Genomic DNA, 14,562 nt, shown 5'->3' with positions numbered 1-14,562 from the left:
TTAGATTAGATAGATATGATCATAGATCATAGATCATGGATTAGGGCATAGTTTAGCTGTCCATGTCACCCTATTGTGTAGAAGCCCCCTTTAGTGTGGCGTTGTATACCCCCTGGCAGGAGATATATGCTGTATACACAGTAGCTGTGGATGGTAATAGTGAGTGTGTGTCATTTCCACGTCTCACAATGGTTAAATCGTGTGGGAGGGGTTGGACGAGCTCCTGGAGAACCACATTGATTTTATGTTCAGAGCGAGAACCTGGCTGCTGCTGGATGGTCCTGCTCTCACCCACTGCTGGTTTATGCCCCTTGGATGCCCAGGTCCAGACCCCCGGACCCCACACTTGGGGATATGAGGAAAGTCGTGGGATTTCTGTCCAGGCAGAGGGGGCATCGCTCTTTCTGAGGACTTCTGCTCCTTTACTTTATGAAGAATAAGCCTGGTGTAGGATGGTGGGCGCTGTGACTGGTGACGGCCAGAGGGACGCCCGGACAGGTACGGAGAACCTTCCTATATTCTGTATATAATGCCCCATCTACTGAGTATGGATCAGTATTGATCGCTGGCATTAAATATAAAGGGATGGAGACATTAAAAAGAAATGACCCCATATCCTTAAATTGTTGAGTGGCTCATTCTTCAATGATTCCTCTAATCCAAGACCCCCGGGTATCTGTGCCCCCATCATTGGGCTATCATCTACTGCTCTTACTTGCCACAAAGTCGCAGGAATTGGAAACTTATTAACTTAGTTTAATTTTGACATGAGGTTTATATAACGGCTGTTTTATATTTTTATTTTAACTGGAGTTAAATATTCTATGATTTAAAAAGTTGCTTCAAAATATGTAAATGTCAGTAAATTGAGTATTCTAGGAGTAGTAGGGGGTAATCTCCTGGTAGGGGGTATTATGGATCTGTCCGAGGCTCCTTGTGCTGTTTTATGGGAGTTCTGTAGAAAGAACCTAAAAGGAAACAATGTATCAGACTTTGTATCCAGGTTATGCAGCATTTCTGATCGATACTATGATATTAGAGGAGAGGTCTTGTATGGAGACGTTATAGGGTCTGGTATGGCGTCGCTATGGTCTTGTATTGAGACGTTATACAGTCTTGTATGGAGCTGCTATGGTCTTGTATGGAGCCGCTATGGTCTTGTATGGAGTCACTATCGTCTTGTATGGAGACGTTATAGGGTCTTGTATGGCGCTCCTATGGTCTTGTATGGACCTGGTAAGGTCTTGTTTGGAGACATTATAGGGTCTTGTATGGAGACATTATAGGGTGTTGTATGGAGCCGCTATGGTCTTGTATGGAGCCGCTATGGTCTTGTATGGAGCCGCTATGGTCTTGTATGGAGCTTCTATGGTCTTGTATGGAGACATTATAGGGTCTTGTATGGAGCTGCTATGGTCTTGTATGGAGCCGCTATGGTCTTGCATGGAGCCGCTATGGTCTTGTATGGAGACAATATAGGGTCTTGTATGGAGCCGCTATGGTCTTGTATGGACCCGGTAAGGTCTTGTTTGGAGACATTACTGTATAGGGTCTTGTATGGAGCTGCTATGATCTTGTTTGGAGCCGCTATGGTCTTGTATGGAGACAATATAGGGTCTGGTATGAAGCCGCTATGGTCTTGTATGGACCCGGTAAGGTCTTGTTTGGCGACGATATAGGGTCTTGTATGGAGCTGCTATGGTCTTGTTTGGAGCTGCTATGGTCTGGTATGGTGCCGCTATGGTCTTGTATGGAGACAATATAGGGTCTTGTATGAAGCCGCTATGGTCTTGTATGGACCCGGTAAGGTCTTGTTTGGCGACGATATAGGGTCTTGTATGGAGCTGCTATGGTCTTATTTGGAGCTGCTATGGTCTGGTATGGTGCCGCTATGGTCTTGTATGGACACAATATAGGGTCTTGTATGAAGCCGCTATGGTTTTGTATGGAGCTTATATGGTCTTGTATGGAGACATTATAGGGTCTTGTATGGAGCTTCTATGGTCTTGTATGAAGCCGCTATGGTCTTGTATGGAGCCGCTATGGTCTTGTATGGAGACATTATAGGGTCTTGTATGGAGCTGCTATGGTCTGTATGGAGCCGCTATGGTCTTGTATGGAGTTGGTATGGTCTTGTATGGAGTTGGTATGGTCTTGTATGGAGTTGGTATGGTCTTGTATGGAGACATTATAGGGTCTTGTATGGAGACTTTATAGGGTCTTGTATGGAGACATTATAGGGTCTTGTATGGAGGCATTATAGAGTCTTGTATAGAGCCGCAATGGTCTTGTATGGAAACATTATAGGGTCATTCTTGCAGTCACAGCACTGGTTCTTGTTACGGGATCCTTTCTGGAGGCGGCAGGGGCACCACGATGGGATGGAAGAGTTCCAAACGCTTACGGCTCATACATATGACTATTACGGCTGCGTATAATTTCCAGATGGTAAAGAATTAGAACAAGTGTATATAATGTATAGCTCGGACCACCAGGACATTGCTTATAGAGAGAATATATGGAGCGATGTACAGCAGCCGTGCAGATACAAAGTGCTATGGTGCATGGGGTTCCATGTGGCACATTACGGCTCCGGCACATTGCTCTGCCCGGCTCCAGGGGTCGTGTTAGGTAATAGTATAAGCAATTGTCCATCTGCTCGAACCTCCACTGCAGCCTGTACGAGCAAACATGGCGATGGCAGCGGATGGCGCCAGCAGGGTAACAGTCCCCGGAGTCCGGAGAGTTTATTATAGGTCAAATGCCTTCTAAATTCCGAAATTGAATTCAGTTCATTCTGGGAAAAGTTTCTACAACTCCCTCAAAGTTACAACTTCACTTACAGACTTTTTCATGTTTTTTTTTTCCTGCTGTTTTTCCCACATTGAAGTCAATAAGGAAAACCCAACAATTCGGGAGGGGTCTGAGAAGTCGTAAAACTTCATGTGAAAAGATCCAAACTGTGATACTTTTACCAAAACTGGGACATCTCCGTGATTTGGATCAAAACAGTAAACGGAAGCTTTGAACTATTTAAAAAAAATAAAAAAATAAAAAATAAATGGACAATTGCTTAAATAGCAACGACATAAAACAACGGCCGCTTATTCTTCTTTTAATTTATGCTTTTTGTAAGTTTGTTTTGCTTGTTTTTTTATGTTGGCCATTGAAGGTCTGCTGTTTTGTTTTTTTGGATCTTTAGAACATTTTTGGCACAATGTCCACCCTGCCCCACCCCCACACCTCTTCCCACAGTGATTTTATGTACAGTACACCTGAAATTTTATAGGAAATTTTAGCTGAAAATGCAGATTTTTATCTTAAAAAGGTGCAGAATTGATAAAATAGAAAAATAATGAGAGTTTTTTATTTTGTGCAAAATTCATGACCCGTGTGCACCATTATAAATAAATTGACGCAAAGTAAGGTCCAGGAAATCCACAAAACAAAAAAGTGACAAAAAATGTAAATGATGAGTCAGATTGAAATCTTATTGTTACAGATTGTATCGTTCTTACACTAAACATGCATTTCCCATTTCTTGTACTTGTGCTGTAGATGTAGCAGAGCTGACATAGCAGAGCTGACATAGCAGAGCTGATAAAGCAGAGCTGACATAGCAGAGCTTATAAAGCAGAGCTGACATAGCAGAGCTTATAAAGCAGAGCTGACATAGCAGAGCTTATATAGCAGAGCTGACATAGCAGAGCTGACAGCAGAGCTGACATAGCAGAACTGATATAGCAGAGCTGATATAGCAGAGCTGACATAGCAGAGCTGATAAAGCAGAGCTGATAAAGCAGAGCTGACATAGCAGAGCTTATAAAGCAGAGCTGACATAGCAGAGCTTATATAGCTGAGCTGACATAGCAGAGCTGATATAGCAGAGCAGACATAGCAGAGCTCATATAGCACAGTTGACATAGTAGAGCTGATATAGCAGAGCTTACATAGCAGAGATGACATAGCAGAGCTGATAGCTGATATAGCAGAGCTGACATAGCAGAGCTGATATAGCAGAGCTGATATAGCAGCTGATATAGCAGAGCTGACATATCAGAGCTGATATAGCAGAGCTGACATAGCAGAACTGACATAGCAGAGCTGACATAGAAGAGCTCACATAGCAGAGCTGACATAGCAGAGCTTATATAGCAGAGCTGATATAGCAGAGCTGACATAGCAGAGATGATATAGTAGAGCTGACATAGCAGAGCTTATATAGCAGAGCTGACATAGCAGAGCTTACATTGCAGAGCTGACACAGCTAACAACTACCATCTGACGCAGTACTAACAATCCGTGCTGCAGTCAGATAATAGCAAGGGAATGGGATCTGATGCGATCTAGGAGATTACAACCGAGGAGCTCTGTCTTTATTTACTCTAGAAACAGCGCCCCTCCAGTCCACAGGCTGTGTTCGGAATTGCAACTGCAATATCGCTGTAAGACCAGGCGCAAAGACAAATGTTTCTAGATCGATAAAAGCATATTTATTAATATTGTCTCTATTTTTCCTGCGATTTTATTAATGTGATGGCATTTTACTAAAATCTCACCACTGAGCAATTGCTAGTTGTGCGATTTTCTCATAGAATGCATGTGTCTCCAGCCCGGAGCTTGTTTCTGACCGTCTGGTGTGAACTGTCTCCGCTGGGTGGATGTTCTGTAAATAAGACATTAGTGCCGGTGTCCGGGCCGCTCTATATATAGGCAGGAGCGCTCGTGTTTTCTTATTCTCAGACCTGTTCTATTATTGGGTTGTACTCGGTGTTTCCGGATTCGGTTTCTTCTCGGTGCGGATTTTTCTTACTTTTCCAGCAGTTTTTCTTGTAGACTGTGAATGATATTAATATTATCCATCCCGGTAAGATACAATGTATCTAATGAGTGATGAGCGGAGACATCAATATGTGATGTGCAGAGAGAATGATGGAGAAATAGAGATCAGGGCCGGACGGATCTGACTCACCGCCCTTCACTGCAGGCCATAGGCTTCCTGGCAACCTCGGATGGATGTAGCAGAGCTGAATGTGTCATTTCACCGGTGGTGACCTCTGTACATTCATCTGCACTTATGGAAATAAACACATCATGATGTCAGGATATATTGTGCCGACTGACAAACTCAGCTCTGCTATGCTTAAAAAGCTAAAGAATATTATGAAAGATCTTTATGATGTTTCCCAATTGCTCCAGGATTAGGAGAAAACACGTGTGTGTAAGAATGGAAAGAATGGGAAGTTCTAAAGGAGACGGCGGAGGATTCCACCGGGGGGATCCGGCAATGTTTATTTAGATTGTATTTTTCTCATCAGATGATTTTCAATGAAGGTTAAAGGGTTAATCCCAAGATATTATGTTATCCCCTCTTTGCTGATCGCTGGGGACCACCCGCACCCTGAGAACGGGGCTCTGGAGTGCAGGAGATAATGGGGGGCTGCACTCGGCTCCATCCGACAGTCCCTCCGACAATACATGGAGCAGAAGTCAAGGGAGCTCCATAGACCCCGATGCTCAGGATTGTTGGGGGTCCCTGCAGGCGGACCCCCCGAAATGTGTAAGCTATCCCCTATCCTATGGAAAGAGGTAGCTTACTATCATGGGATTAACCCTTCAAAGTAAAGTTTGATCTTTGGTGAAACTACACAAAAAAATCCCTTATAGGACAAGTTAACAACATCAGACTGTAGGAGTCAATCTCAGAGTATAAAGGAAAGAGTGTGCAGAGAAGCCCAGAATCAGACTGGGGTGGCGGGGGTGCACCAGTAACATTGACTCTGGGGGCCACTGGTCAACTACATGCAAATATTACATTCACAAATTTACCTCTGCTTCTATATAATAATATACGGGGTAGTGAATGATGAGACGCTTCCATCGTCCATACATAGTGATACAAGTGTATTGTGCAAAGTACTGATTATATTGGAGGCAAAGTGATGTAATACTGCCCAGGGGCCCACCGGGGGATTCTCCGGGTTTCCTGCTGGCCAGTCCGATCCTGTGCAAACTACTGATTATATTGGAGGGTAAGTAACGTTCTACTGCAAAAGGGGCCCACCAGAGGATTCTCCGGCTCTCCTGCTGGCCAGTCCGATCCTGTGCAAACCATTGATTATATTGGAGGCAAAGTGATGTAATACTGCCCAGGGGCCCACCGGGGGATTCTCCGGCTCTCCTGCTGGCCAGTCCGATCTTGTGCAAACTATTGATATATTGGAGGCAAAGTGATGTAATACTGCCCAGGGGCCCACCGGGGGATTCTCCGGCTCTCCTGCTGGCCAGTCCAAGCTTGAGCAAACTCAACAGCAGAAAATAGAAATAATTCATAGGGGTCTGCTCCCCCTCTAAAATATTATAAAACCAAGGCAGCTGTTAGGTGAATGCTGGGGGTGACCATGTTATGATAACCTGAATCTACCATCGCCTCTTTCACTGCCATAGACCACAAAAGCATGGTGAGTTATTCTATCTCGTATGTTCTCTCTAGAGCCCTCGAATTGTGAGGATTAAAGGGATCATGCGGCATTGGTGGAGGACTAGATAGATAATAGATAGATAATAGATAATAGATAGAAAATAGATAGATAATAGATAGATAGATGGATAGATTGATAGATAATAGATAGATAGATAGATAATAGATAGATAGATAGATAATAGATAGATAGATGGATAGATTGATAGATAGATAATATATAGATAATAGTTAATAGATGGATAGATAGATAATAGACAGATAGATAATAGTTAATAGATGGATAGATAGATAATAGATAGATAATAGATAGAAAATAGATAGATAGATAATAAATAGATAATAGTTAATAGATAGATATTATATAGATAATACATAGATAAATAGATAGATAGATAATAGATAGATAAATAGATAATAGATAATATATAGATAATAGTTAATAGATAGATACTAGATAATAGATGGAAGGATAGATAGAAGATAATATGTAGATGGATATATACATATATAATAGATAGATAATAGATAACAGATATCTTTTTTGTATAGAAATCTGACACTTAAAACATGAGTCTTCTCCTAATACCTTCAGTTCAGCAGCTATTTACTCGGGGGTGGGGCTTATATTCATGGGCGTGGCTTATCTTATCTTTAGATAGATAGTGTTGCTGGTTTTCTTCCTGTCCTTTCCAGGTTACACATTGTCTCCTTTATTATCTTTTCCTTTTTTTCAGGTCTCTTCATGCTCTGGAGATGATTTAATCCACTCATCTAACCATGAATAACAGTACGGAGGTGACGTTCTACAGCGGAGCCGTGTCTCCGCCAAACAGTACGGATCTCAGGGACCTGAAGATATCAGTGTTTTTTTCCATAGTGTTCATGACGGTGGGGATCGCATCTAACAGTCTCGCCATCGTCATCCTCTTGAAAGCCTACCAGCGGTTCAGGAAGAAGTCCAAGGCCTCCTTCCTCCTGTTTGCCAGCGGCTTGGTCTTCACCGACCTGTTCGGCCATCTCATTAATGGGACAATTGCGGTCTTTGTTTACGCCTCCAATCGGGACTGGTCAAAGTTTGACCACGCGGACGTCCTGTGCAGCATTTTCGGAATGTGCATGGTGTTCTTCGGCCTCTGCCCGCTATTACTTGGGAGCGTGATGGCGGTGGAGAGGTGTATCGGAGTCACCGAGCCCATCTTTCACTCTACCAAAATGACTTCCAGACACGCGAAGATGATCTTGGCTTTCGTCTGGCTTTTCGCCATCTTGGTGGCTTTGTTGCCGATTGTGACTTTAAGGTCCTACCACATCCAGGCCACCAAGACGTGGTGCTTTCTAAAGACTGAGAATATTGAGGACTGGATGGATCAGTTCCATCTGCTGTTTTTTTCCTCTCTGGGGCTCCTTTCTTTGGCCATCTCATTCGTATGCAACGCCATGACTGGAATTACATTACTCCGAGCCAAACTGAAGAGCCAGCAGCATCGGCAAGGCCGGTCTCACCACCTGGAGATGATCATCCAGCTCCTGGCCATCATGTGCGTCTCCTGTATCTGTTGGACTCCATTCTTGGTAAGTTCTGGAGCACGGAAGAAACACTTTGCTCGGTGTCTTAAAGGGAATGTGTCACCAGAAAGTTACTAATTGTTTAAATCAGGTGTTTTTCTTCCCATATAACAATCTTTAAAAATATATATATATATATATATATATATATATATATACAGTGCCTACAAGTAGTATTCAACCCCCTGCAGATTTAGCAGGTTTGATAAGATGCAAATAAGTTAGACCCTGCAAACTTCAAACAAGAGCAGGATTTATTAACAGATGCATAAATCTTACAAACCAACAAGTTATGTTGCTCAGTTAAATTTTAATACATTTTCAACATAAAAGTGTGGGTCAATTATTATTCAACCCCTAGGTTTAATATTTTGTGGAATAACCCTTGTTTGCAATTACAGCTGATAATCGTCTTTTATAAGACCTGATCAGGCCGGCACAGGTCTCTGGAGTTATCTTGGCCCACTCCTCCATGCAGATCTTCTCCAAGTTATCTAGGTTCTTTGGGTGTCTCATGTGGACTTTAATCTTGAGCTCCTTCCACAAGTTTTCAATTGGGTTAAGGTCAGGAGACTGACTAGGCCACTGCAACACCTTGATTTTTTCCCTCTGGAACCAGGCCTTGGTTTTCTTGGCTGTGTGCTTTGGGTCGTTGTCTTGTTGGAAGATGAAATGATGACCCATCTTAAGATCCTTGATGAAGGAGCGGAGGTTCTTGGCCAAAATCTCCAGGTAAGCCATGCTATCCATCTTCCCATGGATGCGGACCAGATGGCCAGGCCCCTTTGCTGAGAAACAGCCCCACAGCATGATGCTGCCACCACCATGCTTGACTGTAGGGATGGTATTCTTGGGATCGTATGCAGTGCCATCCAGTCTCCAAACGTCACGTGTGTGGTTGGCACCAAAGATCTCGATCTTGGTCTCATCAGACCAGAGAACCTTGAACCAGTCTGTCTCAGAGTCCTCCAAGTGATCATGAGCAAACTGTAGACGAGCCTTGACATGACACTTTGAAAGTAAAGGTACCTTACGGGCTCGTCTGGAACGGAGACCATTGCGGTGGAGTACGTTACTTATGGTATTGACTGAAACCAATGTCCCCACTGCCATGAGATCTTCCCGGAGCTCCTTCCTTGTTGTCCTTGGGTTAGCCTTGACTCTTCGGACAAGCCTGGCCTCGGCACGGGTGGAAACTTTCAAAGGCTGTCCAGGCCGTGGAAGGCTAACAGTAGTTCCATAAGCCTTCCACTTCCGGATGATGCTCCCAACAGTGGAGACAGGTAGGCCCAACTCCTTGGAAAGGGTTTTGTACCCCTTGCCAGCCTTGTGACCCTCCACGATCTTGTCTCTGATGGCCTTGGAATGCTCCTTTGTCTTTCCCATGTTGACCAAGTATGAGTGCTGTTCACAAGTTTGTGGAGGGTCTTAATTAGTCAGAAAAGGCTGGAAAAAGAGATAATTAATCCAAACATGTGAAGCTCATTGTTCTTTGTGCCTGAAATACTTCTTAATACTTTAGGGGAACCAAACAGAATTCTTGTGGTTTGAGGGGTTGAATAATAAATGACCCTCTGAATAAACTTTTCACAATTTAAAAAAAAAATAAAAAAAGAAACAACATTCTTTTTTGCTGCATTTCACACTTCCAGGCTGATCTACAGTCCAAATGTCACAATGCCAAGTTATTCCGAATCTGTAAACCTGCTAAATCTGCAGGGGGTTGAATACTACTTGTAGGCACTGTATATATATATATATATATATATATATATATATATATATATATATATAATATAGAAATCTTGCAATTTTCACGCTAGTCATTGCGGCTATTAATGTCCTGTTTCAAGAAATTAAGAAATTCACACTAGCTGCAATGAAAAGACTCCGACCCTATCTTTTGTATTGAAGCAGCTAATGAGTGTGTACAAAGGTCATGGTGAAGGAAGGAGGAGGAAGTGAGCTGTGTCATCACCTATTGTGAATGATGGATCCTGTGTTATCTCCTATATATAGAGGTGTTCTCAGCCATTGTACAGGAGGGGGGGAGGTGGGCTGTGACATCACCTATTGTGAAAGGTGGATCCTGTGTTATCTACTGTATATAGAGGTGTTATCAGTCATTGTAAAGGAGGGGGAGGAGGTGGGCTGTGACATCACCTATTGTGAAAGGTGGATCCTGTGTTATCTACTGTACATAGAGGTGTTATCAGTTATTGTACAGGAGGGGGAGGAGGTGATCTGGGAAATCACCTATTGGGACTGGTGGATCCTGTGTTATCTACTGTATATAGAGGTGTTATCAGTCATTGTACAGGAGGGGGAGGAAGTGGGCTGTGACATCACCTATTGTGAAAAGTGGATCCAGTGTTTTCTACTGTACATAGAGGTGTTATCAGTCATTGTACAGGAGGGGAAGGAGGTGAGCTGTGACATCACCCATTTTGAATGGTGGATTCTGGGTTATCTACATTATCTACTTTATATAGAAGTGTTATCACTCATTGTACAGGAGGAGGTGGAGGTGAGATGTGACATCACCAATTGTGAATTTAACCTTCCCTATTCCCATGTGTAATTATATATTAGTAATCAAAAAGGAAAACTCTAGAGCCCCTTTAAAATTATCTCAAGGGAAAGTCCCCTTTAGGCAATTGCTTTATGTAGAAAAAGCTTTGAAAATAAACTCTTTAATGATGTTCCTCTACTTAGATCCCATGTGATTACTAAAGGATCAGCAACTGTTCACTTCTACTGTAGTGCTACCACAGGATGAAGGGAAATATTACACAGCGCCTTTTAAAATTAAAGGGAATCTGTCAGCAGGGTTTTGCTATGTAAGCTGAGGACAGCATGCTGTAAGGGTTAAGAAACAAAAAGCAACTATGCCTCTCTTATCAGTGTGTGTGCTATTGTTTACTTAAACTAAAGGCTTTATTACCCTGTGATTAACATTGCAGGACTAGTAACTGCAGGTGCAGAGAAGCCCAGCACGCCCCCTGCTGTGATTGACACTTCACAGTCAATATACAATATCTATAGGGAGCCTGGTGTCAGCAGAACAGCTCTTAGCTCAGCTCTATGCTGAAAACTCAATTCTTTGATTTTTTTCAGAACTGCTGCAGCCAGTAATCTAAGTGATACACTTTTGGATTCAGAATCTCTTTGCCTACATTATGTTGCCATCAGATGAGGAAGCCAAATCCTGCTGACAGATTCCCTTTAATGGTCTGTCTGTGTAATTTAACATTCCAGGTTCTCCAAAGCCAAAGACGCTTTTCACGGCTGATCTGAGCATTAACCAAATATAGAAGAAAAGATCCCTAATCTGCAAATTATTGATGTAAGGGAACCTGTAAAGCCCCATCATATATTATATATTGCGCTTGGCTCTTTTGACAATTCCTTTTTGTTAGGGAGCCCCGTAACATAAGCTTATGCTGGGGTGTTCCTCTCATAAGGTCCCAAACAATCAGCAGAGGAACCTAGAAGCAAGTGTTCATTTCTGCTGCAGCCCACAGGATAAAGGCGGTATTGGTGGATGGGCAGTGATTACAGATGAGCGGGGGATGGGCAGTGATTACAGATGAATGGGCAGTGATTACAGATGAGTGGGGGATGGGCAGTGATTACAGATGAGCGGGGGATGGGCAGTGATTATAGATGAGCAGATGATGGGCATTGATTACAGATGAGCGGGGGATGGGCAGTGATTACAGATGAATGGGCAGTGATTACAGATGAGTGGGGGATGGGCAGTGATTACAGATGAGCGGGGGATGGGCAGTGATTATAGATGAGCAGATGATGGGCATTGATTACAGATGAGCGGGGGATGGGCAGTGATTATAGATGAGCGGGGGATGGGCAGTGATTATAGATGAGCGGATGATGGGCATTGATTACAGATGAGCGGGGGATGGGCAGTGATTATAGATGAGCGGGGGATGGGCAGTGATTATAGGTGAGCAGATGATGGGCATTGATTACAGATGAGTGGGGGATGGGCAGTGATTATAGATGAGCGGGGGATGGGCAGTGATTATAGATGAGCAGATGATGGGCATTGATTACAGATGAGCGGGGGATGGGCAGTGATTACAGATGAGCGGGGGATGGGCAGTGATTATAGATGAGCAGATGATGGGCATTGATTACAGATGAGCGGGGGATGGGCAGTGATTATAGATGAGCGGGGGATGGGCAGTGATTATAGATGAGCGGATGATGGGCATTGATTACAGATGAGCGGGGGATGGGCAGTGATTATAGATGAGCGGGGGATGGGCAGTGATTATAGGTGAGCAGATGATGGGCATTGATTACAGATGAGTGGGGGATGGGCAGTGATTATAGATGAGCGGGGGATGGGCAGTGATTATAGATGAGCAGATGATGGGCATTGATTACAGATGACCGGGGGATGGGCAGTGATTATAGATGAGCGGGGGATGGGCAGTGATTATAGATGAGCGGATGATGGGCATTGATTACAGATGAGCGGGGGATGGGCAGTGATTATAGATGAGCGGGGGATGGGCAGTGATTATAGGTGAGCAGATGATGGGCATTGATTACAGATGAGTGGGGGATGGGCAGTGATTATAGATGAGCAGGAGATGGGCAGTGATTATAGATGAGCGGGGGATGGGCAGTGATTATAGATGAGCGGGGGATGGGCAGTGATTATAGATGAGCGGATGATGGGCAGTGATTATAGATGAGCGGGGGATGGGCAGTGATTATAGATGAGCGGGGGATGGGCAGTGATTATAGATGAGCGGGGGATGGGCAGTGATTATAGATGAGCGGGGGATGGGCAGTGATTACAGATGAGCGGATGATGGGCATTGATTACAGATGAGCGGGGGATGGGCAGTGATTATAGATGAGCGGGGGATGGGCAGTGATTATAGATGAGCAGATGATGGGCATTGATTACAGATGAGTGGGGGATGGGCAGTGATTATAGATGAGCGGGGGATGGGCAGTGATTATAGATGAGCAGATGATGGGCAGTGATTACAGATGAGCGGGTGATGGGCAGTGATTATAGATGAGCGGGGGATGGGCAGTGATTATAGATGAGCGGGGGATGGGCAGTGATTACAGATGAGCGGGTGATGGGCAGTGATTATAGATGAGCGGGTGATGGGCAGTGATTATAGATGAGCGGGGGATGGGCAGTGATTATAGATGAGCGAGGGATGGGCAGTGATTATAGATGAGCGGGGGATGGGCAGTGATTATAGATGAGCAGGGGTTGGGCAGTGATTATAGATGAGCGGGGGATGGGCAGTGATTATAGATGAGCGGGGGATGGGCAGTGATTATAGATGAGCGGGGGATGGGCAGTGATTATAGATGAGCGGGGGATGGGCAGTGAATATAGATGAGCGGATGATGGGCATTGATTACAGATGAGCGGGGGATGGGCAGTTAAATAGATGAGCAGATGATGGGCATTGATTACAGATGAGCGGGGGATGGGCAGTGATTATGGATGAGCGGGGGATGGGCAGTGATTATAGATGAGCAGATGATGGGCATTGATTACAGATGAGTGGGGGATGGGCAGTGATTATAGATGAGCAGGGGATGGGCAGTGATTATAGATGAGCGGGGGATGGGCAGTGATTATAGATGAGCGGGGGATGGGCAGTGATTATAGATGAGCGGGGGATGGGCAGTGATTACAGATGAGCGGGGGATGGGCAGTGATTATAGATGAGCAGGGGATGGGCATTGATTACAGATGAGTGGGGGATGGGCAGTGATTATAGATGAGCAGGGGATGGGCAGTGATTATAGATGAGCGGGGGATGGGCAGTGATTATAGATGAGCGGGGGATGGGGAGTGATTATAGATGAGCGGATGATGGGCAGTGATTATAGATGAGCGGGGGATGGGCAGTGATTATAGATGAGCAGGGGATGGGCATTGATTACAGATGAGTGGGGGATGGGCAGTGATTATAGATGAGCAGGGGATGGGCAGTGATTATAGATGAGCGGGGGATGGGCAGTGATTATAGATGAGCGGATGATGGGCAGTGATTATAGATGAGCGGGGGATGGGCAGTGATTATAGATGAGCGGATGATGGGCAGTGATTATAGATGAGCGGGGGATGGGCAGTGATTATAGATGAGCGGGGGATGGGCAGTGATTATAGATGAGCGGATGATGGGCAGTGATTACAGATGAGCGGGGGATTGGCAGTGATTATAGATGAGCGAGTAATGGGCAGTGATTATAGATGAGCAGGGGTTGGGCAGTGATTATAGATGAGCGGGGGATGGGCAGTGATTATAGATGAGCGGGGGATGGGCAGTGATTATAGATGAGCGGGGGATGGGCAGTGATTATAGATGAGCGGGGGATGGGCAGTGATTATAGATGAGCGGGGGATGGGCAGTGATTACAGATGAGCGGGTGATGGGCAGTGATTATAGATGAGCGAGGGATGGGCAGTGATTATAGATGAGCAGGGGTTGGGCAGTGATTAT

At 44.5% G+C, this 14,562-nt stretch overlaps 1 protein-coding gene across 1 annotated transcript in view; it reads left to right on the top strand.

The window, feature by feature from the left end:
• Positions 1-263: 263 nt before the first annotated feature.
• PTGFR (prostaglandin F receptor) overlaps positions 264-14,562 on the top strand; it is a 35,124-nt gene continuing 20,825 nt past the window's right edge. The window contains exons 1-2 of the mRNA XM_075320255.1: positions 264-498; positions 7,219-8,056. Of these exons, the coding sequence (XP_075176370.1) occupies positions 7,262-8,056 (795 nt within the window). The 5' untranslated portion in view covers positions 264-498; positions 7,219-7,261. The remainder of the gene's footprint in view (positions 499-7,218; positions 8,057-14,562) is intronic.

Source organism: Anomaloglossus baeobatrachus, chromosome 8 (genome assembly GCF_048569485.1).
Source record: "Anomaloglossus baeobatrachus isolate aAnoBae1 chromosome 8, aAnoBae1.hap1, whole genome shotgun sequence".
Lineage (NCBI taxonomy): Eukaryota > Metazoa > Chordata > Amphibia > Anura > Aromobatidae > Anomaloglossus > Anomaloglossus baeobatrachus.
This window is presented reverse-complemented; position numbering and strand designations above follow the sequence as displayed.